Raw genomic sequence first — 25,297 nt, 5'->3', positions numbered from 1 at the left:
CCTCCCTCCCTCCCTCCCTCCCTCCCTCCCTCCCTCCCTCTCTCTCTCTCTCTCTCTCTCTCTCTCTCTGGTTCTTTATTACCGTGGTCCTCCACCTAATTCCATGCCTGACTCTGCTGCCCTACAGTGTTGTACTGTCCCTGCTCTGCGTGCTGTTTAGATCTGTCTGAAGCTTAGGAGATTGCAAATGGTGGGAGAGGCTCCTAGGGCCCTGTCGTCTTTGTGGGCCCAGGAGTCCTTCCAGGTTACCTCTGTCACAGCCTTTGTACATACATTGTGGGATTTTGTGACTGCATGTGGGCTGTGAGTCAGTCTACGATGGGGGTGGGGTGGGGGTGGGAGTGGGGGGTGAGGAGTGGGGGTGGGGGATCAATAGGGTCAGGATGGCAACTACTGGCCTGGAACAGCAGGAGGGTGTCTGTACTGGGGTCAGGTGAGGGCTTTCCAGGAGCTGGAGTTAGTTACACTGTGCAGAGTAGACAAGGCAGGCAACTTCCTGTAAGATCCGTGCACAGTTGACTACTAAATCATGAAGAACAGTCAAGTGCTATTATTAAAAGAATTCAGGATTCTCCCTGTCCACCATTTTTTTTAATCATAGGTTTATTAGATAATACACCACATATGATGGTGTTCTACTTTTCTTTTCTTTTTTTTTTTTTTTTTTTTTTTTTGGTTTTTCGAGACAGGGTTTCTCTGTGTAGCCCTGGCTGTTCTGGAACTCACACTGTAGACCAGGCTAGCCTCGAACTCAGAAATCCACCTGCCTCTGCCTCCCAAGTGCTGGGATTAAAGGTGTGCGCCACCACCGCCGGGCTGATGGTGCTCTACTTTAATCCCAGTACTTAGAAGAAAAGACTGGCAGATCTCTGTGAGCTGGAGGCCAGCCTGGTCTATATAGTGAGTCCTAGAACAGCCAGGGCTATAGAGAGAGACCCTGTCTCAAACAATTACAACAAAATAAAATATATATAACTTCATCCCCTAAATAGTATACTCACATTGAAATTAGTTAGTGTGAAATTCAAAAGGTACAAAAGAATACACAAGAAAAAGTCTTTCCCTAGAGAATCAACCAACCAGGACTCATAGGGGCTCATGGAGACTGAACTGACAATCAGGAAGACTGTATGGGTCTGACCCAGGTCCTCTGCATATATGTTATGGTTGTGTAGCTTGGTGTTCTTGTGGGAATCCTAACAGTGTGAGTGGAGGTGTCTCTGATTCTTTTGCCTGCTCTTAGAACCCTTTCCTCGCACTGGATCACCCCATCCAGCCTTGAGTTGAGAGTGTATGCCTAGTCTTGTTCTCAATTGCTGTGCCATATATGGTTGGTATCCCTGGGAGCCCTGCCCTTTTCTGAAGGGAACCTGAGGTGGAGTGGATCTGGAGTAGAGGAGAGGTGGGGGGAGAGGGGTGAGTGGAGAGGAGGGAGGGGAAACTGCAGCTGGGAGAGAATACATGAGAGAAGAATACATTTCAAAAAGATTCTTTCCCACCTGTAGCACCCAACTTCTCTCCATGAACGAGTCGCTAATTTTTACAAAATCTTGTCCACCTATCCAAAACTGATGTGCGTTAATATCAGTGTGAGCGCTTGCACGTGTGCAGGCGCACGCACGCACGCACGCACGCACACAAACACAAGCATACATACACAAATGCACCTTTACAGACTTGCAATGGTTTGAATGAGAATGGCCCCATTGGCTCATGTATTTGAATACTTAGTCAGCAAGAAGTGGAACTCTTTGAAGGGATTAGAAGGATTAGGAAGTGTGGTCTTGTTGGAGGAAGTGTGTCCTTGGTAACAGGCTTTGAGGTTTTAAAAGCCCATCTCAGAGCAGAAGGCAGTGGTAGCACACACCTTTAATCTCAGCCCTTGGGAGGCAGAGGCAGATGGATCTCTGAATTCAAGGTCTACATGGGGAGTTCCTGGCAGCTGGGACTACACAGAGAAACCCTGTCTCAATTTAAAAACAAAAAACAAAACAAAAAAAAGCCCATGCCAGGCCATTCTATCTCCATCATCTCTGGCTTTCGCTCTCTCCTCTCTTGCTTGCTCTCTGCCTATTGCCACTGCTCCAGCGCTACCCCTGTCTGCTTCTCACCATGATGACCACAGATTAACCCTCTAAGAGTAAGGGTAAGCCCCCAGTTAAATGCTTTCTCTATAAATTGCCTAAGTTTCTTCACAGAAATAAAACAGTAAGACAGCGCGCGCGCACACGCACGCACACACGCACACATACATTCACATTACACATACTGTTTGGTGTCTTCTTTGTTTACCTATAGGTTAGTTGCCAATAGAGCTGGGCAAGGCACCATGTTTGTGACTCCATGTTGATCTACCACAGCTCATAGCTGGTCTCTGTCTCTTCCCATTATGGTCATTTTTAATGTCAGAAGTACAGCTTGCCCTCAAGGCCTCTTTCGGTTCTGCCTGTGCAAAGAACCCATCCAGGCCCGTAGATATCTGCCTGTGTACACTTGTCCATCCCTCCATTCTGTTGTCATAAGCCGCTCCTAGCCCTGACACCACCTTGTCCCTCACTGTCTCTTTTCCCGGAGGTCATAGCCACAGGTGAGGCAATCTGCCTAGAAAGGTTTCTCACCTAGATGAGTCACATCCTGGGACAAGCAATTAAATCTAAGTCGTTCCTTTGTACTTAAACAATGGAACCTCGGGAGTTCCTTTGCTGCCAATGATTCATGGGTAAACAGAGTTCACTATGTATCACTTAGTGGATGAGCCACAGTGCTCAGCAACAACAGCTTGGTCACAGGGAGCAAGAGAACTGTGTGCAGTGCGGGTGGTGGAGGTGGAGGTGGCCATCTGGTTTCAGATACTCAAGCCTAGCCTGCATAACATGGTGAGGGCCCTGTCTCAAAAACAAGAAAAAGTAAACAGATGGGAAAAAACATTTTTTCCTTGTTGCTGATAAAGGTTCTGAAATTTAAGAGCCAAATGAATCCTTTTTTTTACATGCTTTTAAAATTTTGTATTGATTCTTTGTGAATTTCACATCACGCACCCCAATCCCACCTGCCTCCCATCTCGCTATATCCACCCTTTGCCTTGACAATCTCCCTCACAAAAGAAAAACGAAAAACCTCATTGTGAAAGCTGTAGTGTGTCACAGTGTGTCACACAGTATTCCCGTTTGTCCGCACGTCTTTGCTTGTAAATGTTCATTACAACAGTGGGTTGGTCTCGTTCGAGGCCTCTGGCTTCTGCTACACCATCAATACTGGATCCTCACCAGGACTCCTCTTGGATGTCCTGTTGTCGCCCTGTGTCATGGAGATCCTGCAGCTCTGGATCTGCAGGACAAGTCCCTTCACATGCTCCAGCAGCTCGTAGATGGGGTAGATGTTGGGGTGAGCCAACTCAAAGCCCTGGATCTGGGCCTGGATGGCAGATGAATGGGTGTCTGCCAGCTCTCCAACACTTCCCTGCTAGCTCACCCAATGTGGGATCCGGCAAGAGGCAAAGCTAGCTCACCTGCTCCCATGCTAGGATGACCAGCTTTGGTGTGCCACCCAGGTCAGGTGCACGGCCTGCTCTCCCGAGCACTGCAGCCGCTGAGGGGCAGGGCCAGCTTTCCTGCTCCCCCACTCTTCTGGCCTTAGAACCAGATCTCCTGCCTGCTGTAGGTGGAGAGGGGCAAGGGCGTCTCTTCCTTGCCTATATCACTGCACAGCATGAAGAACAGGGACAGCTCTCCTGTTCCCATACCTTTGGGGCCAGCTCTCCCATGATGCCTAGGGGAGGGGAGGGACAGCTCTACACAGTTCTCAGTCATGAACATGGCCCTAAGTGGCAGCCTAGACCAGGGATGTCCACCTAGCCTTTGGTAGTAACATACTCTTTTACTCCAGAGCTACAAATCCAGCTCTTAACTTGGTGGTGGCACAGGACATCACCACGGTCCCAGGTGGCATCACTGGCTACTCACATCAAGCTGTTCCTCACTACCCTTGAGTCTCCAGTTCTGCCTCTCTTCATTGTTCCCATGTCCTTCTGCTTCTCTTTCTCTGCCCTCTGTCCACCACTTGCTTGCTCCTCTTACTGGCACCTAGGGCCTCAGGGTGTCTGGGGTGGTCTCAAGAATGCTATGCCCACCTGTGCTATGTGGTACTGGGCTGAGGGGTCATCTTGGACGAAGTCTGTCCTCCAGGCCAAGTGACCTGCTTGCTTGCTGTTTGTTTGTTTGTTTGTTTTTGTTTTGTTTTATTGAGGCAGAGTCTCCTTTAGCCCAGGCTGGACTTGAACTTGATATACAGCCAAGGATGACCTTGAACTCTCCTGATCCTCTTGCCTCCAACTTCCAAATGCTGAGATTATAGGTGCTGGAGGCAAACCCAAAGTTCTGTGCATGCTCTGCAAGCACTGACTCAAACGAGCTATGCTCCCAGCCCTCTAGGGCTTAGTAAAAGTTTTTGATAGGTTCTCCCTTCCATTGCCCAGGCTGGGCAACTTAAACTTGCTCTGCAGTCCTGAGTCCTCAAACTTGCCATTTTCTTACTTCAGCCTCTCAAGTAATTCCCTGGAGCCTGGCAGGAGCTTCTTCACACAAACAAACAAACAAGCAGAGAAGCTCTGTGTTTGTGTGGGGTTTGTGTAGGTGCATGCCAGCGCCCAGAGGCCAGAGGTGTGGGGTTTTCCTGGAACCAGAGTCCTAGACAGTTGTGAGCTGCCCTAGCAGGTGTCCTGGGTGCTGGGAATCAATTTGAGTAATCTGGGGAAATTATATGCTCTTGACTGCTATGCCACTTCTCCAGGCCCCTTTCTTTTTAAATTACATTGTGTGTGTGTGTGTGTGTGTGTGTGTGTGTGTGTGTGTGTGTAGAAGCCAGAGGACAGCTCACAGGAGTTGCTCCTTCCCTTCCATCCTAAGGGCTTGGGGGATTGAATTCAAGTGGTCAAGCTTAGCATCAAGGGCCTTTACCCACCAAGTCTCGCTGGCCTGGGATGGCCAAGCAGCTGCTGTTGCTGCCACCATTTCTTTCTTCTCCGCTTCCCCTCCTCCTCCTCCCTTTCATCTCCCACCTTCTCATCTTTCTGTTTTGGGATAATCTCACTTTACAGCCTTAGGTAACTTGCGACTCTCTAGGTAGACTAGGCTGGCCTTGAACTTGTGGAGATTCTCCTCTGCCGGCTGCTGCTGCCTGTCAAGCCCCGGAATTTCAAGTAGGAGCCACCATTCATGACAAAGCATCTTTTTGGGGGGTATTAATTTCATGCATGAGGAGTCTCCTCCCAACACCACAGCATTGAAATAAATAAATAAATAATGCCTGTGTGTGCCCTTTAAAAACGATAAAAGTAGTTTTCCTAAACTAGTGTGTCTTTCCCAGAAAAAGGGTATAACTGTGTATAGTGGTATATATCTTTAATTCCAGTATTTGGGGGGCAGAGGCAGAGGGGTCTCTTAAGAGTTGGAGGCCAGGCGGGTCTTCATGAGTGAGCTCCAGCACAGCCAGGACTTGATAGTAAGACCTCATCTAAACCACAAAAGCCTAAGAAATGCAGAGGATGTGAGGGCAGGCACAAGGGTGTCATCAGATGTCAGCCCTGAGAGCATACATGAATCACAGTGTGGAGACTGAGCAGGTTATAGTCGGGAATATGTATATATGCATATATACGTACACACAGATGCCTGTAAATAACAATTAATTGAAAAATGAGGCCATGAATTTGAATTAGAGCAGGGGGAGTTTATGGAAGGACTTAGAGCAGTGATTCTCAACCTCTGGGCTGCAAACCCCTTTATACATATCAAAATCACAGTTATGAAATAGCAACAAAATAGTTTTATGGTTGGAGTCAGCACAACATGAGGAACTGTATTAAAGGGTCACAGCGTTAGGAAGGCTGAGACCACTGCTCTAGGAGGAGTAAAAGGCAGGAGAAATGTCATAACCTCAAGAATAAAAGAAAAAAAAATTTGTTTGGTTTTTGAGACAGGGTTTTTCTGTGTAGCCCTGGCTGTGCTGGAACTTGCTCTGTAGATGAGGCTAGCCTCGAACTCACAGAGCTCCGCCTGCCTCAGCTTCTAGAGTGCTAGGATTGAATTCATGTACCAGAAAAAAATTTTTCTTAAGGAGTTAAAAGGTTGTCTTTGTTCAAAGTCAAGTTTCTCAATGAGTACCATTGAGGAATAAAAAGAAACATAAACATTTCATAGCTCATACATAGCTTCCAAACTAAATTATGCTCTCTCAAACCACTAATGTTTTGTTTTTTGTTTTTTTGTTTGTTTTTGTTTTGCCTCAGTCCACAGTAGAAACTCAATAGTACCAGAGGAAATGAGGGTCTTGCATTTAGCTTTGCTGGACTTTCAGTTATCAGGAAACTATGAATTTACAGTTAATGAGGAAGCTCCAGCAATAGATCATATAAGAGATATTACCGAAGCAATGAACATTTGCCATAGTAGGGGTGTGGGAAACACACATACTTTTTTTTTTTAAAGACAGGTTTATTGTGGTTGTTTTAATACACATAAAATTTATTTACCTCAAAGTATATTTCAAGTCTTTTAAACACTTTTTAAAAATTCTTTTGAAATTTTCTGTGTAAAGGTATTTTGCCTGTATTATGTACATTATGTGTGTGTACCAAGTAAATGTCTGGTGCCTACCGAGGCCAGAAGATGGCATCAGATGCCCTGGAACTGGAATTACAGACAATTGTGAATTGCCATGTGGGGGCTGGGAATCGAACCTGGATCCTCTTCAAGATCAACAAGTCCTCTTGCATGTGGAGCCATCTCTCCAACCCTTCCACAGTTGGTCTTCAGGTGGTATTAAAATACATTCACTGTGGTATCCAGCCACCACATTGCTTCTAATGGAAATCCTGATATCCTTTTAATTTCTGTTTCCTCTGTTGTGATCCACGTCATGGGGGGATTGATGGATGTCTCTCCCTATGGAAGCTGAGGCCTGTAAAGATTGCTTCACAGGGGAGCTTTGGCCGCCTCCCATCCACCCCCCTTTTGGAGACCATTTTTACTTTAGTAACCCAGGCTGGCCATGAACTTGTGATTATTCTGCCTCAGCCACCCGAGTGCCGGGTTTCCAGGCCACCCCACCCGACTCGGCCTCCCACTATTAACTGGAAAGCTACTGTCAACAGTTCTGAGTGGACGCTGCTGATGGAGCTGCTGAGGTCAGTCAGTCTCCAGGGGGAGCGAGCTCTGCCGCCAGAGTTCTCTTGCTAGCTTCTCCTATGTGGCTTGTTTTAATTTTTCTACTGTGCTGGAAAGTGAACCCAGGGCCTGCTGGCTCGTGCCCTCCACCACCGAGTTACCTTACATCCCCAGCCTCTTATGTTGGTTGCCGTGCTTTAAGAGGTCTCTGTCCTCTACCTATGCTTGAGCGTAGTTACTAGGTCAGTTCTGGGCTTTAAGAGGAGGGAGGAAGGAAGGAAAAAAAAATAAAGCTCATCTGACATAATATTCATCCCTCCCCCTGTTCCTCCTTGATACACTTCAATATGTAGGATTATTTTATACATAAGGGAAGCAAAGCCTCAGAAACACAAATTGTGGTATATGAGCATGCGCATGCACACAGATCCTGTCTAGACCGTGGGCCATTCCAGAGCTCCTCTTCTACCTTAATGAGGCAGCTAACTTTTGAACTTCTGAGTGATTCTCCTGTTTCTGCCTCCCATCTTTCCTGTAGAGTGAGAGCTGGGATTCCAGATGTGCACCTCAGTGTGTGTGTGTGCGTGCACGCATGCGAGAGCGTGGAGGATTAAGTCAACTTCATTGTCCCTCAAACAGATTAACCGACTCAAGGACAGGCCGCTTCAAGTAGCAATGTCAGGATTTGACCTAAAACAGCCTGCCCTTGAGCCCTGTGTTTCCCATCCTCCACGTGCCAATCATTCCTAGGTGGCAGAGAAACTGGAGATGCTGAAAAAACAGTATGATGAGAAGCTGGCACAGAAGGAGGAGCTTCGGAAGAGATCAGAAGAGATGGAGCTGAAGCTGGAGCGAGCAGGAATGTTGGTGTCTGGGCTAGCTGGTGAAAAGGCCCGATGGGAAGAGACTGTGCAGGTGACATGGGTCGTCCCAGTGGCTGCTCTCCCACGCCACTCAAGAGGTCTGTCTCCGTGTCCCCTGAGAGATAGTGGTTGGGGAAAACAAGGGCACATGGCTGTAGAAAATCAAGAGGAGAAATCCCTCCCCTTCTCACGTTTGATGAGAAGGTACAGGGAATGGTATCCTGACCATGAAGGGCGAGTTCCATGAGAGAACTGGAAGGCACACTAGACCTCTTGGTTAACAGCTTGTCTTCCTGAGAGATAACAGACAGGGGTCATCTTGTCTCTATTTCACTGAATTCCTGGCTCCTTGCAAGGGGCAGATCTTATCTATGGCTAATTAGCATACACATTGCTGTCAGAGGCCAGGACTCCAGAGTGATTGAGTTCTCAGCCTGCCTGCAGGGATTTAGAAAGGGGAGCCTGGCTTTGATCTAGTCCAGAATGAAAGGAGCAAAGGAGACAGTCTTCCAAAACACTCCAGCTTATCTCCAAAGGTCTGAGGCCCCAGGCGCTTACACCTCCCTCTGTACACCAGGGCCTGGAGGAGGATCTGGGTTACCTGGTGGGTGACTGTCTGATTGCAGCTGCTTTCTTGTCCTACATGGGACCCTTCCTGACCAACTACCGGGATGAGATTGTCAATCAAATCTGGATCAAGAAGGTGAGAAGGGCCCAGGGCGGGGGTGGAGTGGTAGTGGTGGGGGTTACAGGGAAGGGCTTGGAGTGTGCAGGCGAGAGACAGAGCTGCTGAACTCTGGCTGAATTTTGAGGTTCTTCTCTCCTCAGATCTGGGAGCTTCAAGTTCCCTGCTCACCTCGCTTTGCCATTGATAACTTCTTGACCAATCCCACCAAAGTCCGGGACTGGAACATCCAGGGGTTGCCCTCAGATTCCTTCTCCACTGAAAATGGCATCATCGTCACCAGGGGCAACAGGTGAGAGCCATGTGGGGGAGGGGAGAGGCAGAAGAGCAGCAGAGCCTGTCTTCTGACCGGGGCTTCCTCTTTCAGGTGGGCACTCATGATCGATCCTCAGGCCCAAGCCCTCAAATGGATTAAGAACATGGAAGGAAACCAGGTATCAGGCTGGGTGGTTGGCTGGGCTGCCCCAGGACAGTCCCAAGCCTAGTTTTTTCTCAAGGTCCTGTTCTTGGCTCTTGTGGTCCTCCCTGCTGCTCTTATCCATCCGTCTGTCCGTCCATCCGTCCTCCTTGCTCTCTAGGGCCTTAAGATCATCGACCTGCAGATGCATGATTACCTTCGAGTCCTAGAACATGCCATCCAGTTTGGATTTCCAGTGCTACTCCAGAATGTACAGGAATATCTGGACCCCACGCTCAACCCAGTGCTCAACAAATCTGTAGCTCGAATTGGTCAGAGCCTAGGTTTATTGTGGGCTGGTCCTAGAGACAGTAGGGTGGAAAGTGGGGACTCATACGGGCTGCATCCCATGAATTAGCCTTAGTGAAGCCTTTAGGGCAGCCAGGGTCACAGTCCTAGATGTAAGAGGGGAATGGGGCAGCAGCCTCACCGGATCATGTAAGATTCTTGTCCTTGGCCCTCCCTCGGATGCAGGTGGTCGAATGCTGATACGCATTGGTGACAAGGAGGTGGAATACAATCCCAATTTCCGTTTCTACCTCACCACCAAGCTCTCCAACCCCCACTACAGTCCAGAGACCTCAGCTAAGACCACCATTGTCAACTTCGCTGTAAAGGAGCAGGTAGATGACGGCTGAAGCTAGGCTGAAACAGGAAGGGTGGGGAGTCTGTAAGAAACAGACAAGGCCAAACTTGAGCACTGGAGGACGAGGTCTTGGGGAGTCTAAAAGTATGGCAAGGGTCGAAGCCATAGGCAGGGGACCCTTACCCTGAGTCTTGACCTCCTCAGGGTCTGGAAGCCCAACTGCTGGGCATTGTGGTTCGGAAGGAACGACCAGAGCTGGAGGAACAAAAGGATTCCCTGGTCATCAACATCGCTGCTGGAAAGAGAAAGCTCAAAGAACTGGAGGATGAGATCCTGCGGTGAGAATATCATCCCTGCCCCCCGAAGCCCACCCACCATATCTGCTCCCAGTGGGCATCCAGCCAGCCCACCCCCACACACAACTAGCATCCTAGGGGCCCAAGAGGAATCCTTTCCCTCCAGTCGAGTCTTCAAATGCCTTGATCCGTGTGCCTCTCGTGTGCTTCCCCCTAGCTTGTTGAATGAGGCCACAGGCTCTCTGCTAGATGATGTGCAGCTGGTAAATACCCTTCAGACATCCAAGATAACGGCCACGGAGGTGACCGAGCAACTGGAGACCAGTGAGACCACAGAAATTAACATTGACTTGGCCCGAGAGGTGAACTTCTGTACCCTCCAGTCCAGCCACCACGAAGCTCATGTTCACTTGAGACCCCTTCCTTCCTTCCTGAGCTCTCAGTTGTGCCTGCCCCTCTGTAGCCCTGACTCTTTTTGACCCCCTACAGGCTTACCGTCCGTGTGCCCAGCGGGCCTCAGTGCTGTTCTTCGTGCTCAATGACATGGGCCGCATTGACCCCATGTACCAGTTCTCACTGGATGCCTATATCGGCCTCTTTATCCTCAGCATTGATAAGAGCCATCGCAGCAATAAGCTGGAGGACCGCATTGAGTATCTGAACGACTACCACACCTATGCTGTCTACAGGTCTGATGACCATGCATAAAGCAGGGGACCAGTCGAGTGACTGAAACTTCTCTTTATTTGTAGCATGGTGCCACTTCAGTGGTGGTGTTAAATACAAATTTGGGGGGCGGGGGGTTGGAAAAGAGCTCAGTGGGTAAATTCCTTGCTGTGTAAGCATGAAGGCTTGACTTTAGATCCCATGCACCCACATGGGAAACTGGGTACTCGCTGGGTAGTGTTGCACTCGGGAGGCAGAGGTAGGTGGATCTTTATGAGTTCAAGACCAACCTGGTCTACAGAGTAAGTTCCAGGACAGCCAAGGCTACACAGAGAGAAACCCTGTCTCACCGCTCCACCCCACAAAACAAAACCTAACAACCAAAAAACAAACAAAAGCTGGGTACAGTGCTGTGTGCCTGTAATCCCAGCACTGGGGTGGGAAGGCGGGTGTCTGAACCATTCCAGGCAGCCAGGCTAGCTGAATTGATGAGCTCTAGGTACAGTGAGCGATCCTGCCTCAGAAAATAAAGTGGGGCGCAACTGAGGAAAGTGAATTGGCCTCTGTTTCTCCACATGCACTGTGCATACATACGTACCCACCACCACACATGAACACACACATAGATCTGCACACAGCAGATACACACACACACACACAGACACACCACACCGATCCCCCCTCCCCTAGGCTGGGATTCAGGAGGTCTGGGGTAGGGTCTGTGATTCTACGCCTTTAATCGGCTTCCAGGGAGTTGTTGGTCCTGATCTATTTTATTTACTAATTATCTGTGGCGGGTGGCATGTACATGCCACAGCACACGTGTGCCACACCAAGCTTGTGAAGGTCAGATGACAGGAGTCCATTCTCTCTTTCCAGCTTGTGGGCTCCAGGGATGAAATTCAGGCCACCAGGCTTGGCAGCAAGCTCCTTTAGTGGCCGAGCCACCACAGCCACCTGTGAATCACATTTTGAACAGCAGAGTCCTTAACTTCTCTTGCTGGACTCCTCCAGACCCCTCAAGTCCAGCTTGTTTCAGGTCAAACATGTGATCCACCCTCTTTTACCAGGGTCCTCATCTTTGAATGGCACAGCTACCAAGCCATGTCACACCCATGCCGCCCCACACCCACACCCTGTTACACCCAAGTCACACCCACACCATGTCAGCAACTTGGAGTTACTCTAACTGACCAGCTCCAGGCAGTTGCTGGGTTCTACTTATGCATATTTCTGCCCAGCCCACCAGGGCCGGGCCTTGGGGCATATTTTCACAGGAATTGTACGGCATCCCCGCTCCAGTAGGTTACCCTGTTTGTGTCTCTCCTAGTCTGTGCTCCAGTTGGTGTCTGTCGGACTATCAGGCATGAATCTCACCCTGTTGCCCATGACTTAAATGCTTTAGTGGTTGTTGTATCTTTTTTTGTTTGTTGTTGTTGGTTGTTGGTTGTTTTTTTTTTTTTTTTTTTTTTTTTTTTTTTTTTTTTTTTTTAAAAAATTTTTTTTTTTTTTTTTTTTTGGTTTTTCAAGACAGGGTTTCTCTGTGTAGTCCTTGCTGTCCTGGAACTCACTCTGTAGACCAGGTTGGCCTCGAACTCAGAAATCCACCTGCCTCTGCCTCCCAAGTGCTGGGATTAAAGGCGTGTGCCACCATTGCCTGGCGTGGTTGTTTTATCTTAAGGAATCCCCCAAACCCTCTGTGGCCTGGCCTCCACCTACACCTGTTTCCCACCAGCTGCCTGGGCAGCGCTGCCAACTCTCAACCCATGCCCTTTCCTCCTGGGCTTTTCTTGCGCTGTGAGTCTTTCCTGGAACACTCAGTTCTTGCTCTCCTATCACTGGATAATCCCTACACACCTCAAGACACCTGCTCTCAGGATCAGACACAGCTGGGCACCATGCCTTCCAGTCCCTCGACACCACTTTGAGCTCATCATGGCTGCCTCTGGGTCCCTGTGTCAGATCACAATGCCTCCCTGCTGAGCCATAACTTCCTCAAGGATCTAGACTATAGCTTACTTACCTGTGTCTTCAGGGCTACAGAGTGCCAAGCACGATAGTGAGAGAATAGTCAATGTTTTGTTTTCTAATGGAACTAAATGGCAAGTTATGGGCGAACGCTGGGAAAACTCAATCTCTCAAGGCCCCTGAGTCCTTGGTTGTTTCCAGGTGATTTGGGTTAGATGCTGACTATAGTTCTTCTGTGTAAGGCTCTGTGTGACCTTTACACAGAGTATTTGTGCTGGGCATCTCACTCCACATCCCTCTACCTCCTCCATCTTTCCTGTCCTTTTCTCCCAGGTATACTTGCCGGACCCTTTTTGAGCGCCACAAGCTTCTGTTCAGTTTTCACATGTGTGCCAAAATCCTGGAGACGTCTGGCAAGCTCAACATGGACGAGTACAACTTCTTTCTGCGTGGGGGTGTGGTGAGTCAGTCGGAGGGCACGTCCCAGCATGGGGGTGAGAGTGGGGATGACTGCCAGTGTGAGGGACTCCAGAGTCAGAGCACAGGATCAAAGGCTTCCCAGGTGATCTACAGAAAGCCTCACTGGGAACACAAGGACCACCTGGGGGTGTGGGGCTGACTTGTCATGTGACTCCTGGCACCTGCTACAAGCTGACGGGTCATCTGATCACCTCCTACCTGAGACCCAGGTGTACTTGGATGTCTCCCTTAAAAAAATTAAGAAAAAGTCAGGTGTTTCACGTACACATAACCCCAGCAGGACAGAGAGCGATGAAGACAGATGGTCGGGATCCTAGGAGCTTACCACCCACCTAACCTAGCTTAGCCTCGCCGGCCAGCCTCCAGTTCAGGGAGGGATCTGATCTCAAGGGAATAAATAGCAATAGAGGAAGACACCCAACATCATTCTCTGGCCTCCATATACTTGCACACTTGCACATACCAGAGACACATACACCACACACATATGTGTGTTCACACACACTAAAGGTGGAAAAACTCCAGATTTTCATTTAAAAGCAGGACAGGAGGGGTCTGCTAACGGTGGGTTTGGAGCTATTTTTGCCACTAAACCACCAGAGGGCATCAGCTTCCTAAACTTTAACTGTTATGGGTATGTAATGCCACCCCCACCCATCCATTCCGCAGTAAAGGTGGCTTTGCATCCATCTTGTATTCCAGTCTCAGCCTCCTCACTCGGCATTCACTCTGCTTCACACAACACCAAACACACACACACACGGCAGGGGAGGAGATAACTTAAAATACGTTTTATTTTTAGTTAAAACATAGCAATTATACATTCTTATTGCATAAATCGTGGCTTAATTTTTTTTTTTAAGATAAGGCTCTTTATAGCTCAGGCTAGCCTAGAACTCACTCTATAGCCCAGGCTGACCTTGAATTCTGGTAGTTCTCTTGCCTAGCCTGGCACCTGAGTGCTTTGGTCACAGGCACCATGCTTGCTATGAGGTGTTTTAGTATCAGTACATACACACACACACACGCACACGCACATACATACATACATGTGTATGTGTGATCGTGTGAGATTATCAGATCATTTGCCTTTTTTCTTGTTGTTTTGCTTTATTTTAGGAACTCTCCTTTTGAGGGTTCCAGGAATCTTGTCTCTCTTCCCCAAGGTTCTGGATCGGGAAGGCCAAATGGACAACCCATGTACTAGCTGGCTGGCAGATGCCTACTGGGATAACATCACAGAGCTGGACAAACTGACCAACTTCCATGGGCTCATGAACTCCTTCGAACAGTACCCTCGGGACTGGCACCTGTGGTATACCAACTCTTCCCCGGAGAAGGCCATGCTGCCAGGTGCTGGGCTGCCAGCCTCTGCCTCTTTGAAGCCTGTTTTCCCTTCCCTTCATCCACCCCACCCCCGCACAAACGCAGCCCTGAAGACTCCCCATCATTCAGATTCCTTCCATACTCCACTCTCAGGGCCGCTGTTCTCGTTCTCTCCTCTCCAGGCGAGTGGGAGAATGCGTGCAATGAGATGCAGCGGATGCTGATCGTCCGCTCCCTGCGCCAGGACCGCGTAGCGTTCTGTGTTACTTCCTTCATTGTGTCCAACCTTGGCTCTCGATTCATTGAACCACCTGTGCTAAACATGAAAGCGGTCCGTGGTTCTGCCTTCTTGCCCACACAGCCCAGCTGCCCCTGCCTCTCCACACCCTGCGGGAGCTTCCTCACCCTCGCCTCGGTCCTGACACCACCCCTGTGCTTCCAGGTGATGGAGGACTCTACCCCGCGATCCCCACTAGTATTCATCCTGTCCCCCGGTGTGGACCCCACCAGCGCTCTGCTTCAGCTGGCAGAGCACACGGGCATGGCCCACCGCTTCCATGCCCTGTCCCTGGGCCAGGGCCAGGCCCCCATTGCTGCCCGGCTCCTTCGAGAGGGTGTGAATCAAGGTTAGTATCTCTCTTGGTTAGGTTACTGTTGCTGTGATGAAACACCATGGCTGAAAACAGCTTGGGGAGGGTTAAGAAGGGAATGGTTTATTTCACTCACAGTTCCATATAACTGTGAGTGAAATATATATTATAATCAAAAGCACTGAGGGCAGGAACTCAAGCAGGGCAGGAACCTGGAGGCAGGAGCTGAAGCAGAGGCCATGGAGGGGTGCTGCTTACTGGCTTGTCCACCATGGCTTGCTCAGCCTGCTTTCTTATAGAACCCAGGATTATCCTGCCCATGGATGGCCCTACCCACAATGGGCTAGGCCCTCCCCCGTCAATCATTAATAAAATACTCTGCCAGCTTGCCTACAGCCAGATCTTATGGGGGTATTTTCTCAGTTGAAGCTCCCTCCTCTCTGATGGCCCTAGCTTGTGTCAGTTGACATAATACTAGCCAGCACAGTGTCCATCTTTCCTGTCCACTTCTCAACCCCACTCTGCTTCCCAAGAACCTTCCAGCACTAGCCTCATTTTGGTTCCTGCTTTTCTAGCACTTTTTCCAGCACTAGCCTGATTTTGGTTCCTGCTTTTCTAGAAATCCCAGAAATATATTGGACATTTAACATCAGCCCCACTTCCTTGCAGGACACTGGGTGTTCCTGGCAAACTGCCACCTGTCCCTGTCTTGGATGCCTAACCTGGACAAGCTGGTGGAGCAGCTGCAGGTGGAGGACCCTCATCCTTCCTTCCGTCTATGGCTTAGCTCGAGCCCTCACCCAGACTTCCCAATCTCCATCCTGCAGGCCAGCATCAAGATGACTACAGAGCCACCAAAGGTATAGTGACCATAGAGCCGGGATCACCTGTGCTGTAGCTTACCTCTCAGCACCAAAGAAAGGTCGCAGCCTAATGACAACACACCTTTCAGTGGTTTGCTAAAACCCCCAGCTCCCTTCTGAGTGTCAGTCTTCCAGAACACAACGACAGAACATTTCTTGAGTGGGTATTATGTTCCAGGCTCCCTTCTAACGCCTTCACGTTATTAACTCATTTCATACGCATAGCACACCATGTAAGAGCTGCTACTCCTACTTTCCAGGTAGGAACCTGAGGCCCAAAGGATAAGTTAGTCCCACAGAGCCACCCTGGGGCAAAGCCCCGCCTCCTAGGGGGCGTGACCTCTCACATTTCTCGTTCCCACCATGGAAAGCCCCGCCCCTTGCCCCCTTTCTCTGCACAAGTTCACACCTCCTAGACCACAGCCTCATCTCTCTCCTTCCAGCTTTATTGAGAATTTTCTCACTAATCTCACAAATTCACTGCTGAATGCAATGATATTAAATACAATAAACACCTTTTAAAACCCGTTTTTGTCGCTGGGTGGTGGTAGCACCACCACTGCCCGACTCAGAATACTTTTAATGGCAGAAAAGAAGTGTAAAACAGCCGGGCAGTGGTGGCGCACGCCTTTAATCCCAGTACTTGGGAGGCAGAGGTAGGTGGATCCCTGAGTTTGAGGCCAGCCTGGATGAGTTCCAGGACAGCCAGTGCTACACAGCAAAGCCCTATCTCCAAATAAATAAACAAATAAAACAATAAACACGAAAAAGAATAAATCTGTTCTTGTCATTACATTGCCACACCCACAGGACCCACCCACCCCCACCCCACCCTGCCACACCACTTAAGATATTTGGAAGGCTGTGTTGTTTGCTTGTTGTGACTATTGAGCTACTGAGCTACACATCCAGCTGTTGGTTGGTTGAGAGGGTTTTGCTGTGTGGTCCAGGCTGGCTTCACCTTGCCATCATTTTACCTCCGCCTCCTAGGTGCTGGGATGACAGCTGGGTGATGCAACTGCCATCCTGGCTTGCTTATTTTGGTGGCTTCTTTTTGCTTGTAGTTAAGATCAACATCTCTTTTTTTGCCAGTTTATTAAAAAAAACAACGTGGAGGCAGGTCTGAGAGATGGCCCAGTGGATAAGAGCATCTATCGGCGTTCCTTTCCCAGCAGTCACAGGGAAGCTCACAACCGCCCCAGCCCCAGGGGATCCACTACCCTCTCTGGCTTCTGCAGATGCTGCATGCATATGCGGCACAGACAAACATACACATCAAATAAAAAGAAGGATTGCTAACAATCTCGAACAAGAGCCAGGTGCATGCCTTTAGTCCCAGCACTTGGGAGGCAGAAGCAGGCAGATTTCTGAGTTCGAGGCCAGCCTGGTCTACAGAGTGAGTTCCAGGACAGCCAGGGTTATACAGAGAAACCCTGTCTCGAAAAACCAAAAAAAAAAAAAAAAAAAGTTTTTTTGAATACAAAATCCATACATTGAGGCCACTATTTAAGATTTACACAACAAATAAACCCTATTCAAACATACTTGGGAACTTTTCCTTATCCATTCTGGGCCATCTGCCTTCAGAATCCTAGGATCAAAGGTGTGCACCACCCCACCCGGCCTGGACCCGCCTCTTTTATTAATTCTGTTTCTTTTTGCTCTTTATATCTCAGGATCTAGTCCTTGGTCCATTTTTCTCATTCTCCAATGCCACTGGTGCTTTATGGGGAAAAGTCCTTTTCCTGGTTTCACCTCCAGTCCCCAAGCTCAGGTCTAGGGCTGCATTGCCGCGTGAGGAACCCTTTCTACCTGCTGTACCAGCACTGTGAATTCCTACAAGGTGTTGGTGTCTTTGTTCATTAGGTTCTTATCCCACCTTTGCCATGGGTAACACTATTTTTTTTTCACGTGTTTAGTGTTAAAATAGTTGCCAAACGAGTATAGGGCTCTGGGTCCCATCCCTAGCACAGGGAAAAAATGTAAAATTGACCTTATTTTAAAATGAGGCAGGTATCATGTAGTCCAGGCTGGCCTTGAACTCACTCTATAATCAGTGATAATCTTGAATACCAGATCCTCATGCCGCTGTCAGGAATGTACCACCCTAGGGTGTGCCTTTATGCCCGGCTATCAGAATACTTTTAATGGCAGAAAAGAAGTGTAAAACAGCCAGGAGGTGGTGGCGCTCGCCTTTAATCCCAGCACTTGGGAGGCAGAGACAGGAGGATTTCTGAGTTCGAGGCCAGCCTGGTCTACAGAGTGAGTTCCAGGACAGCCAGGGCTACACAGAGAAACCCTGTCTTGAAAAACCAAAAAAAAAAAAAAAAAGTATTCTGAAAGTCTGGGAGGTGACACACAAATTTGATCCTTGCATTCATTGGGGGTGGGGGAGTGGAGGGCAGAGGCCTTTGATCCCAGCATTCATTTGGAGGCAGAGGCAGGTGGATTTCTGTGAGTTGGAGACCAGACTGGTCTACAAAAGAAGTCTAGGATGGCCAGGGCTACAGAGAAACCTTGTTTCAAAAATAAAACAAAACAAAAGTATTCTGTACATATTTTCAAAATGTCAAACATCCCATAAATCTGTCACTAATATAACAAAATCCTGCCCCCCTCTTTCTGAATGAGATTGGGAATTCAACCAGGAACCTCAGTATCATTTATTTATTTATTTATTTATTTATTTATTTATTTATTTATTCTTACTGTGTGGGGTGGGGGGTGAGGAGGAAGAGAGAGAGAGAGAGAGAGAGAGAGAGAGAGAGAGGAGAGAAGACATCGACAGTGCAAGAGTCAGCTTTTAACTGCCACCCTGTGTGCTAAGACTGAATTCAGGTCGTCAACTTGGTGCCAAGCCCCTTTGCCCACTGAACCATCTTATTGGCCCCTTGTCTTTGACAAATCATTTCTTGGGCCACATCCCGTACCTAAGCCTATGAGAGATTTCCAAGAAAGCCTCTTTGCTGCAGATGTGGCCCTTCCACCATCTGCACACCTAGAGAGTGAGAATAGTTGAGGGTTTATCTGTTGGAGCTGGAATGACTGGAGCACGTGAGATGAGTCTGTAGAAAAGGCATTTGCTGTCCAACCTAAATTGAATGCCCCAGGCAACAGGGTGGAGGTGGAGAACCAGCTCCCATAAAGTGTCCTCTGACTTCCACACCCCAAAACCCATCTTTGAGAATGGCCTTGACGTCCTGATTTTCCTGCCTCCACTTCCTGAGTGCTGGGATCACAGGCAAGCACTACCACGTAACTCGAGGTTTATGTGTGCTTGTGGAATACTTACAACCCTAGCACTCATTCTATAAACACAAGGCCAGCCTAAGTTACAAAAGAAGACTCTCTTAAACAAAAATAAGCCAGGTAGTGGTAGCTTACACCTTAATCTCAGCATTTAGGAGACAGAAGCAGGTGGATCTCTAAATGTTCAGAGCCAGCCTGGTCTACAGACTGCCTTTAAGGACAGTCAAGGCTACACAGTGAAACCCTATCCCAAAAGTAAAATAAGATAAATAAAAAATTAAAAAAAAAAAAAGCCAGGTGGTATTGGCCTTTGATCCCAGCACTTGGGAGGCAGTTGTGGACAGATTTCCGAGTTCACCACCAGCCTGGTCTACAAAGAGAGTTCCAGAACAGCCAGAGCCACGCAGAGAAACCCTGTCTCAAAAAGCCAAAGGAGGAGGAAGAGGAGGAGGAGGAGGAGGAGGAGGAGGAGGAGGATGAGGACGAGGAGGAGGAGGAAGAAGAAGAGGAGGAAGAGGAAGTGTGAAGGCACACTAGGGGCTGGAGAGATGGCTCAGTAGCTGAGAGCACTTGCTGCACTTGCAGAGGACCTGGCTCAGTCCGCACGGCCCACGTGGCTCTCACATGCATCCTAACCCCAGTTCCAGGACATCTAAAGCTGCTTCTGACTTCAACAGAGCCAAGCATGCATATGCTGCACATCACACACAAAATCAACAAATCTTTTTAAAATGATGATTTCACTTTGAAAAAATACATAAAGCACAACGTTAGTATTTTCCTTGAAGGGTTTCTTCTCAGACTTGCTACCTCTCCAGACCCAGAAGCCATTGTCTGAATATTGTAATTTTCTTAACAATTTCAACACAAAACAATGTGTTACAACTACAACTATACCATATGATTTCTGTTCCCACTAAGTGCTGTGCACTTGACTTTCATCCTGTACCTCATACACTGTGGTCCTAATATGTATCCTAATCTTCCCAGTGGCGTGTTTTATGGTTTGTCTTTTTTTTCTCTTTTTTTTTTTTTTTGGGGGGGGGGTTTTTCCGAGACAAGGTTTCTCTGTATAACCCTGGCTGTCCTGAAACTCACTCTGTAGACTAGGCTGGCCTCGAACTCAGAAATCCACCTGCCTCTGCCTCCCAAGTGCTGGGATTAAAGGCGTGTGCCACCACCGCCCGGCTTGGTTTGTCTTTTTTCTATTTTTTTTTTTTTTCTCGAGACAGGGTTTCTCTGTGTAGCCCTGGCTGTCCTGGAACTTACTTTGCCTCAAAGAGATCCACCTGCCTCCTGAGTGTTAGGATCAAGGTATATGCTGCCACACCTCCTGCCTTTTTGTTTGCTTTTTTGTTTTCCCTTTCTCCTTTTGCTATGTAGCCCAGGCTGGCCTGGAGCCCATGATCCTATTTTGGTTTCCCAAGGATACCCTCATACTTGCAATTTTGAAATTCCATGTGTGTATGTATGTATGTATGTATGTATATATGTATGTATCCCCCTCAGTTGCAACAGACTGGCAGTAAAGCTCAGTGGTAGAATATTTTTCTAGCAAAAATGAGTCTTTGAAGCCAGGCAGTGGTGGTGCACGCCTTTAATCCCAGCACTTGGGAGGCAGAGACAGGCGGATTTCTGAGTTCCAGGCCAGCCTGGTCTACAGAGTGAGTTCCAGGACAGCCAGGGCTACACAGAGAAACCCTGTCTCAAAAAAAACCAAAACAAACAAACAAACAAAAGAACTGGGATGTGCTTAGCTAGCACTGAGGAAAGAGAGCAGAGGAGCCAACCAAGGAGATCTTACCTCGAAACTAAAAGCCACGTGTGTGTCTAGCTTAGTAGTAGTGTGCTTGCCACAGCAGATGCAAGACCCTAGCTTCAATCACAAAAAGACAAATATTACATGTTTTCTCTCAAATACAGAATTTATGCTTAAATATGTATGTATACACATAATGAAAGTGGAAGCAGGGCCCAGCGGTGGTGGCACACACCTTTAATCCCAGCACTTGGGAGGCAGAGGCAGGCGGATTTCTGAGTTCCAGGCCAGCCTGGTCTACAGAGTGAGTTCCAGGACAGCTAGGGCTACACAGAGAAATCCTGTCTCGAAAAACAAAAAAAAAAAAAAAAAAAAAAAGAGAGAGAGAGAGAAAGAAAGAAAAAAATAAAAGAAATGAGTCTTTGAGATCTAATCCCCAACACTGAAATAAAACAAGTAACAATGAGGGAGTTTAACATGGAGGAAGGGCTGGGTTCTATAGCACACATCTGTAATCCTAGCACTGTCACAGGCAGGAAGATATCTATGAGTTCCAGGTCCACCTGGCCTACATAGCAATTCCAGACCAGCCAGAGCTACACAATGAGAACTTGTCTCCAAAAAAGGAGAGGAAGGGGCTGAGGATGTGGTTCAGTGGCAGAGTCATTGTGCCTTACATGTTGAAGCTCAAGGTATAATGTCCAGTACTAGCTCCCTCTAAATAAACACTGCTGCTGCTGCTGATGGAGAGAGAACATAGGATTACTAGCGGCATACACACTCAGTGTAGAAAGGTACCCACCCTGTGAACCAGCATCCATCTGGGGATGCAGATCAGAGGCTAGTCCTGTTCAGTTCCTTTCATTCCTCCAGCCAGGGCCTTTGTGCAGCGCCTCCTCCACAGCTGCCCCCATGTGATGTTGCTGGTGGCAGGGTTGAGCACGACAGCCATCACCCTGTAGTTCCTTGTCCTCAGGGTCTAAAGGCCAACATGACGCGTCTGTACCAACTGATGACAGAGGCACAGTTTACGCATTGCTCCAAGCCTGCCAAGTATAAGAAGCTGCTGTTTGCACTCTGCTTCTTCCACTCCATATTACTGGAACGCAAAAAATTTTTACAGCTTGGCTGGAATATTATTTATGGCTTCAACGACTCTGATTTTGAGGTTTGTGCTAACCGGGGGTCTCCTGTGCCAGCCCTTTCTTCTCGTACTTCATGCCCCATGGTTCCTTTGTGGGAATATTGGCTGCTAGGAAGCTGATGTTAACCCCCCACCAGGAGAGTTCTCCCCATAACTGTATGGCCTTGGGGGCTTGGGCTGGGGCTGCACACAGGTGTCAGAGAACCTGCTGAGCCTCTATCTGGATGAGTATGAGGAGACACCCTGGGACGCACTCAAATACCTCATTGCTGGTGTCAACTATGGGGGACACGTCACAGATGACTGGGATCGGCGGCTGCTTACCACCTATATCAATGATTATTTCTGTGACCTGAGCCTAACAACTCCCTCCTACCGGTGAGGGAGGGGGTAACACTTTGGTGAGGGGGGTTAGCACTGAGCAAGGGGTGAAAGGGTATAAACAGACCAGAGGCCAGGGTTAAGTGTTATATGTGTGTGTGCATATGAGCATGTGTGGCTCTTTCTGCGTGTGTGCACGCAACTGTGCACAGAGACTATGAGGTTGAAAGGAACGGAATTTGTGAAACTGGGAGGCAGAACATGAGCTGGGGCCATGGGCTGACAAATAGGAATGCACTGAGACTGGGGTCTAGGCTCTGCAGGGAAACTCAGGTCCTGCAATCTGCTAATTCTCTGCTGTGGCTGCCCAGGTTGTCTGTACTGGACACTTATTATATCCCGAAGGATGGGAGCTTGGCCTCCTACAAAGAATATATCAGCATGCTGCCTAGTATGGACCCCCCTGAGGCCTTTGGCCAGCACCCCAATGCTGATGTGGCCTCCCAGATCACCGAGGCCCGAACCCTCTTTGAGACTCTGCTTTCCCTGCAACCCCAAATTACACCCACCAGGGTTGGTGGTCAGAGCCGAGAAGAGAAGGTAGGAAGAGAGGATGTCCCAGGGAAAGGGCATGTTGAGGCAGGGCAGCCAAACCCGGGCTTCTGCCTCCCTAGGTCCTAGAGTTGGCTGCTGATGTGAAGCAGAAGATTCCGGAGATGATCGACTACGAAGGGACCCGAAAGTTGCTGGCTCTTGACCCCTCCCCACTCAATGTGGTCCTCCTGCAGGAGATCCAGAGATACAACATGCTGATGAAAACCATCTTGTACGACGAAAGGAACACGATAGAATGTGGGAGGGGAAGGAGAACCCCCCCCCCACACCCCTGCTCATGGTTGGGATGGTTCTCCCAGGCCTGCAGCTCTTTAATGCTCTACTGCTGCCCACCTCCTTCCACTCAGGTTCTCACTGACAGACTTAGAGAAGGGCATCCAGGGCCTCATCGTCATGTCTACAAGCCTGGAAGAGATTTTCAACTGCATATTTGATGCTCATGTCCCCCCACTCTGGGGAAAGGCAAGCTCCCACCCCTGTCAATCCTAACCCTGAACCTCCTCTTCACTTCATTCTCAGGAGACTTATAGCAGACTTCAAAGATCTTAGGGTTCTAATCCAGATAGGTTCAAGGTGTTGAGATCTGACTCTGCCATTCAGTGCCTGCACACCCTAACAGATGTAGTCACATTAATTTCTGCAAGGATATTTCAAGGATACCCCCTCCTCAAATACTGTGTGTGGTACTCAACAAGTACCTGATCACTGCAGAGCAAGCATCCCTCATTGAAAACTCAGAAATATGAAACTTTCTGAGCGCCAAACACAATGCTCAAAAGGTTTCAGATTATTAATTTTCAAACGAGGGAGCCTCAACCAATAGTCTATGCAAATATTCCATGCACACTGTGAAAAACCCATGAGAAATCTGAAACTCTTCTGGCCCTGTGCGTTTTGGATGAAGGATAATCTTATAGTGATATTATTAAGTAGTTGCTATTTTTGCTCCCCACCACCACACACACACACACCGGGAGTTAACTTTTGGAGACCTTTGGCCAACTGTAGTCGCCCAGCGGCTGATGCCCCAGGTGTTCTTAATACTGAGGGGAAAGCATCACGAACAGGGCACACATGCACTTCCTCCTTTCTCAGGTATATCCTTCACAAAAGCCCTTGGCAGCGTGGACCCGGGACCTGGCTGTGCGTGTGGAACAGTTTGAAACGTGGGCCAGCCGAGCCCGCCCTCCGGTGCTCTTCTGGCTGTCCGGCTTCACTTTCCCTACTGGCTTCCTTACTGCGGTACTGCAGTCTGCGGCTCGCCAGAACAACGTGAGTGTCTAGAGCCGGGAGGCAGCCTAGGAACGTGGATTGATTCTCTTCCTTGGGGGCCTTCTTCACTGTCGCCTTCAATCCGCAGATTTCAGTGGACAGCCTCTCTTGGGAGTTTATAGTTTCCACTGTGGACGACAGCAACCTGGTGTATCCACCCAAGGTCGGGAGGCGGATGAGCTCCTGATGAGGAGGGAAATGGAAGAAAAAGTGGGAAGTTAATTGGGGAGGAGAGGAGGACAGAGGAGTTAAGTCAAAGGTATTGTCAACTTAGGGTCTTTCCCCCAACTTGGTCTTGGTCTCTCTTCAGGATGGCGTCTGGGTTCGGGGCCTGTACCTGGAGGGTGCTGGCTGGGATCGAAAGAACTCTTGTTTAGTGGAGGCCGAGCCCATGCAGCTGGTCTGCCTCATGCCCACCATCCACTTCCGTCCAGCAGAGAGCCGAAAGAAAAGTGCCAAGGGTGGGAAACTGTCTCCTCCCCATCCCTTGTTTGGATGATAATCCACCCTCTCTGCTCCAGCCCTCAAATCCACCTGCTCGGATCTTCCAGGCTCCAGAATCTGACTTCTTTTCTTCTCCCGTAGGCATGTACTCCTGTCCCTGTTATTATTATCCCAACCGGGCAGGCAGCGCAGATAGAGCCTCCTTTGTCATAGGCATCGATCTCCGATCTGGAGCCATGACATCTGATCACTGGATTAAGAGGGGCACTGCTCTACTGATGAGCCTGGACAACTGATGAGCCCTTCTTTCCTGCTTGAGAGGGGTCGGGAGCCTTAGGATCTTGAGCTAAAGCTGGAACTCCCAGGCTTTGATCTTATCTGAATCCAGCATCTAATGGTGCCCCGACGGTACCTAGTGGTGCTAGCGGTAAAGGCGGAAGACTTGTATTGGAGCTCAGCTCAGTAAAACACGTGCAAAAACAAGCCCCAAGTCTCTCAATGGAATGATGGTGTTTTAGTGTGTGTTGGGGGTGAAGGAAACCGGAGGAGG

At 48.8% G+C, this 25,297-nt stretch overlaps 1 protein-coding gene across 1 annotated transcript in view; it reads left to right on the top strand.

Moving 5' to 3' along the window:
• The window catches only part of Dnah2 (dynein axonemal heavy chain 2), a 121,612-nt gene extending 96,569 nt beyond the window's left edge, over positions 1-25,043 (top strand). The window contains 23 exon segments of the mRNA XM_028780159.1: positions 7,914-8,078; positions 8,604-8,729; positions 8,855-9,003; positions 9,079-9,145; positions 9,290-9,440; positions 9,643-9,791; positions 9,959-10,092; positions 10,268-10,412; positions 10,540-10,739; positions 13,018-13,144; positions 14,331-14,517; positions 14,673-14,821; positions 14,933-15,116; positions 15,750-15,940; positions 21,928-22,119; positions 22,289-22,473; positions 22,788-23,016; positions 23,091-23,242; positions 23,379-23,493; positions 24,127-24,303; positions 24,392-24,466; positions 24,614-24,764; positions 24,889-25,043. Coding sequence (XP_028635992.1) covers positions 7,914-8,078; positions 8,604-8,729; positions 8,855-9,003; positions 9,079-9,145; positions 9,290-9,440; positions 9,643-9,791; positions 9,959-10,092; positions 10,268-10,412; positions 10,540-10,739; positions 13,018-13,144; positions 14,331-14,517; positions 14,673-14,821; positions 14,933-15,116; positions 15,750-15,940; positions 21,928-22,119; positions 22,289-22,473; positions 22,788-23,016; positions 23,091-23,242; positions 23,379-23,493; positions 24,127-24,303; positions 24,392-24,466; positions 24,614-24,764; positions 24,889-25,043 — 3,555 coding nt within the window.
• The last annotated feature ends 254 nt before the right edge of the window (positions 25,044-25,297 follow it).

The sequence above is a fragment of the Grammomys surdaster genome, unplaced genomic scaffold (assembly GCF_004785775.1).
Source record: "Grammomys surdaster isolate TR1022 unplaced genomic scaffold, NIH_TR_1.0 364, whole genome shotgun sequence".
In the NCBI taxonomy this organism is placed as follows: Eukaryota; Metazoa; Chordata; class Mammalia; order Rodentia; family Muridae; genus Grammomys; species Grammomys surdaster.
Note: the sequence above shows the minus strand (reverse complement) of the source record. Positions and strands in the feature narration are given on the sequence as shown.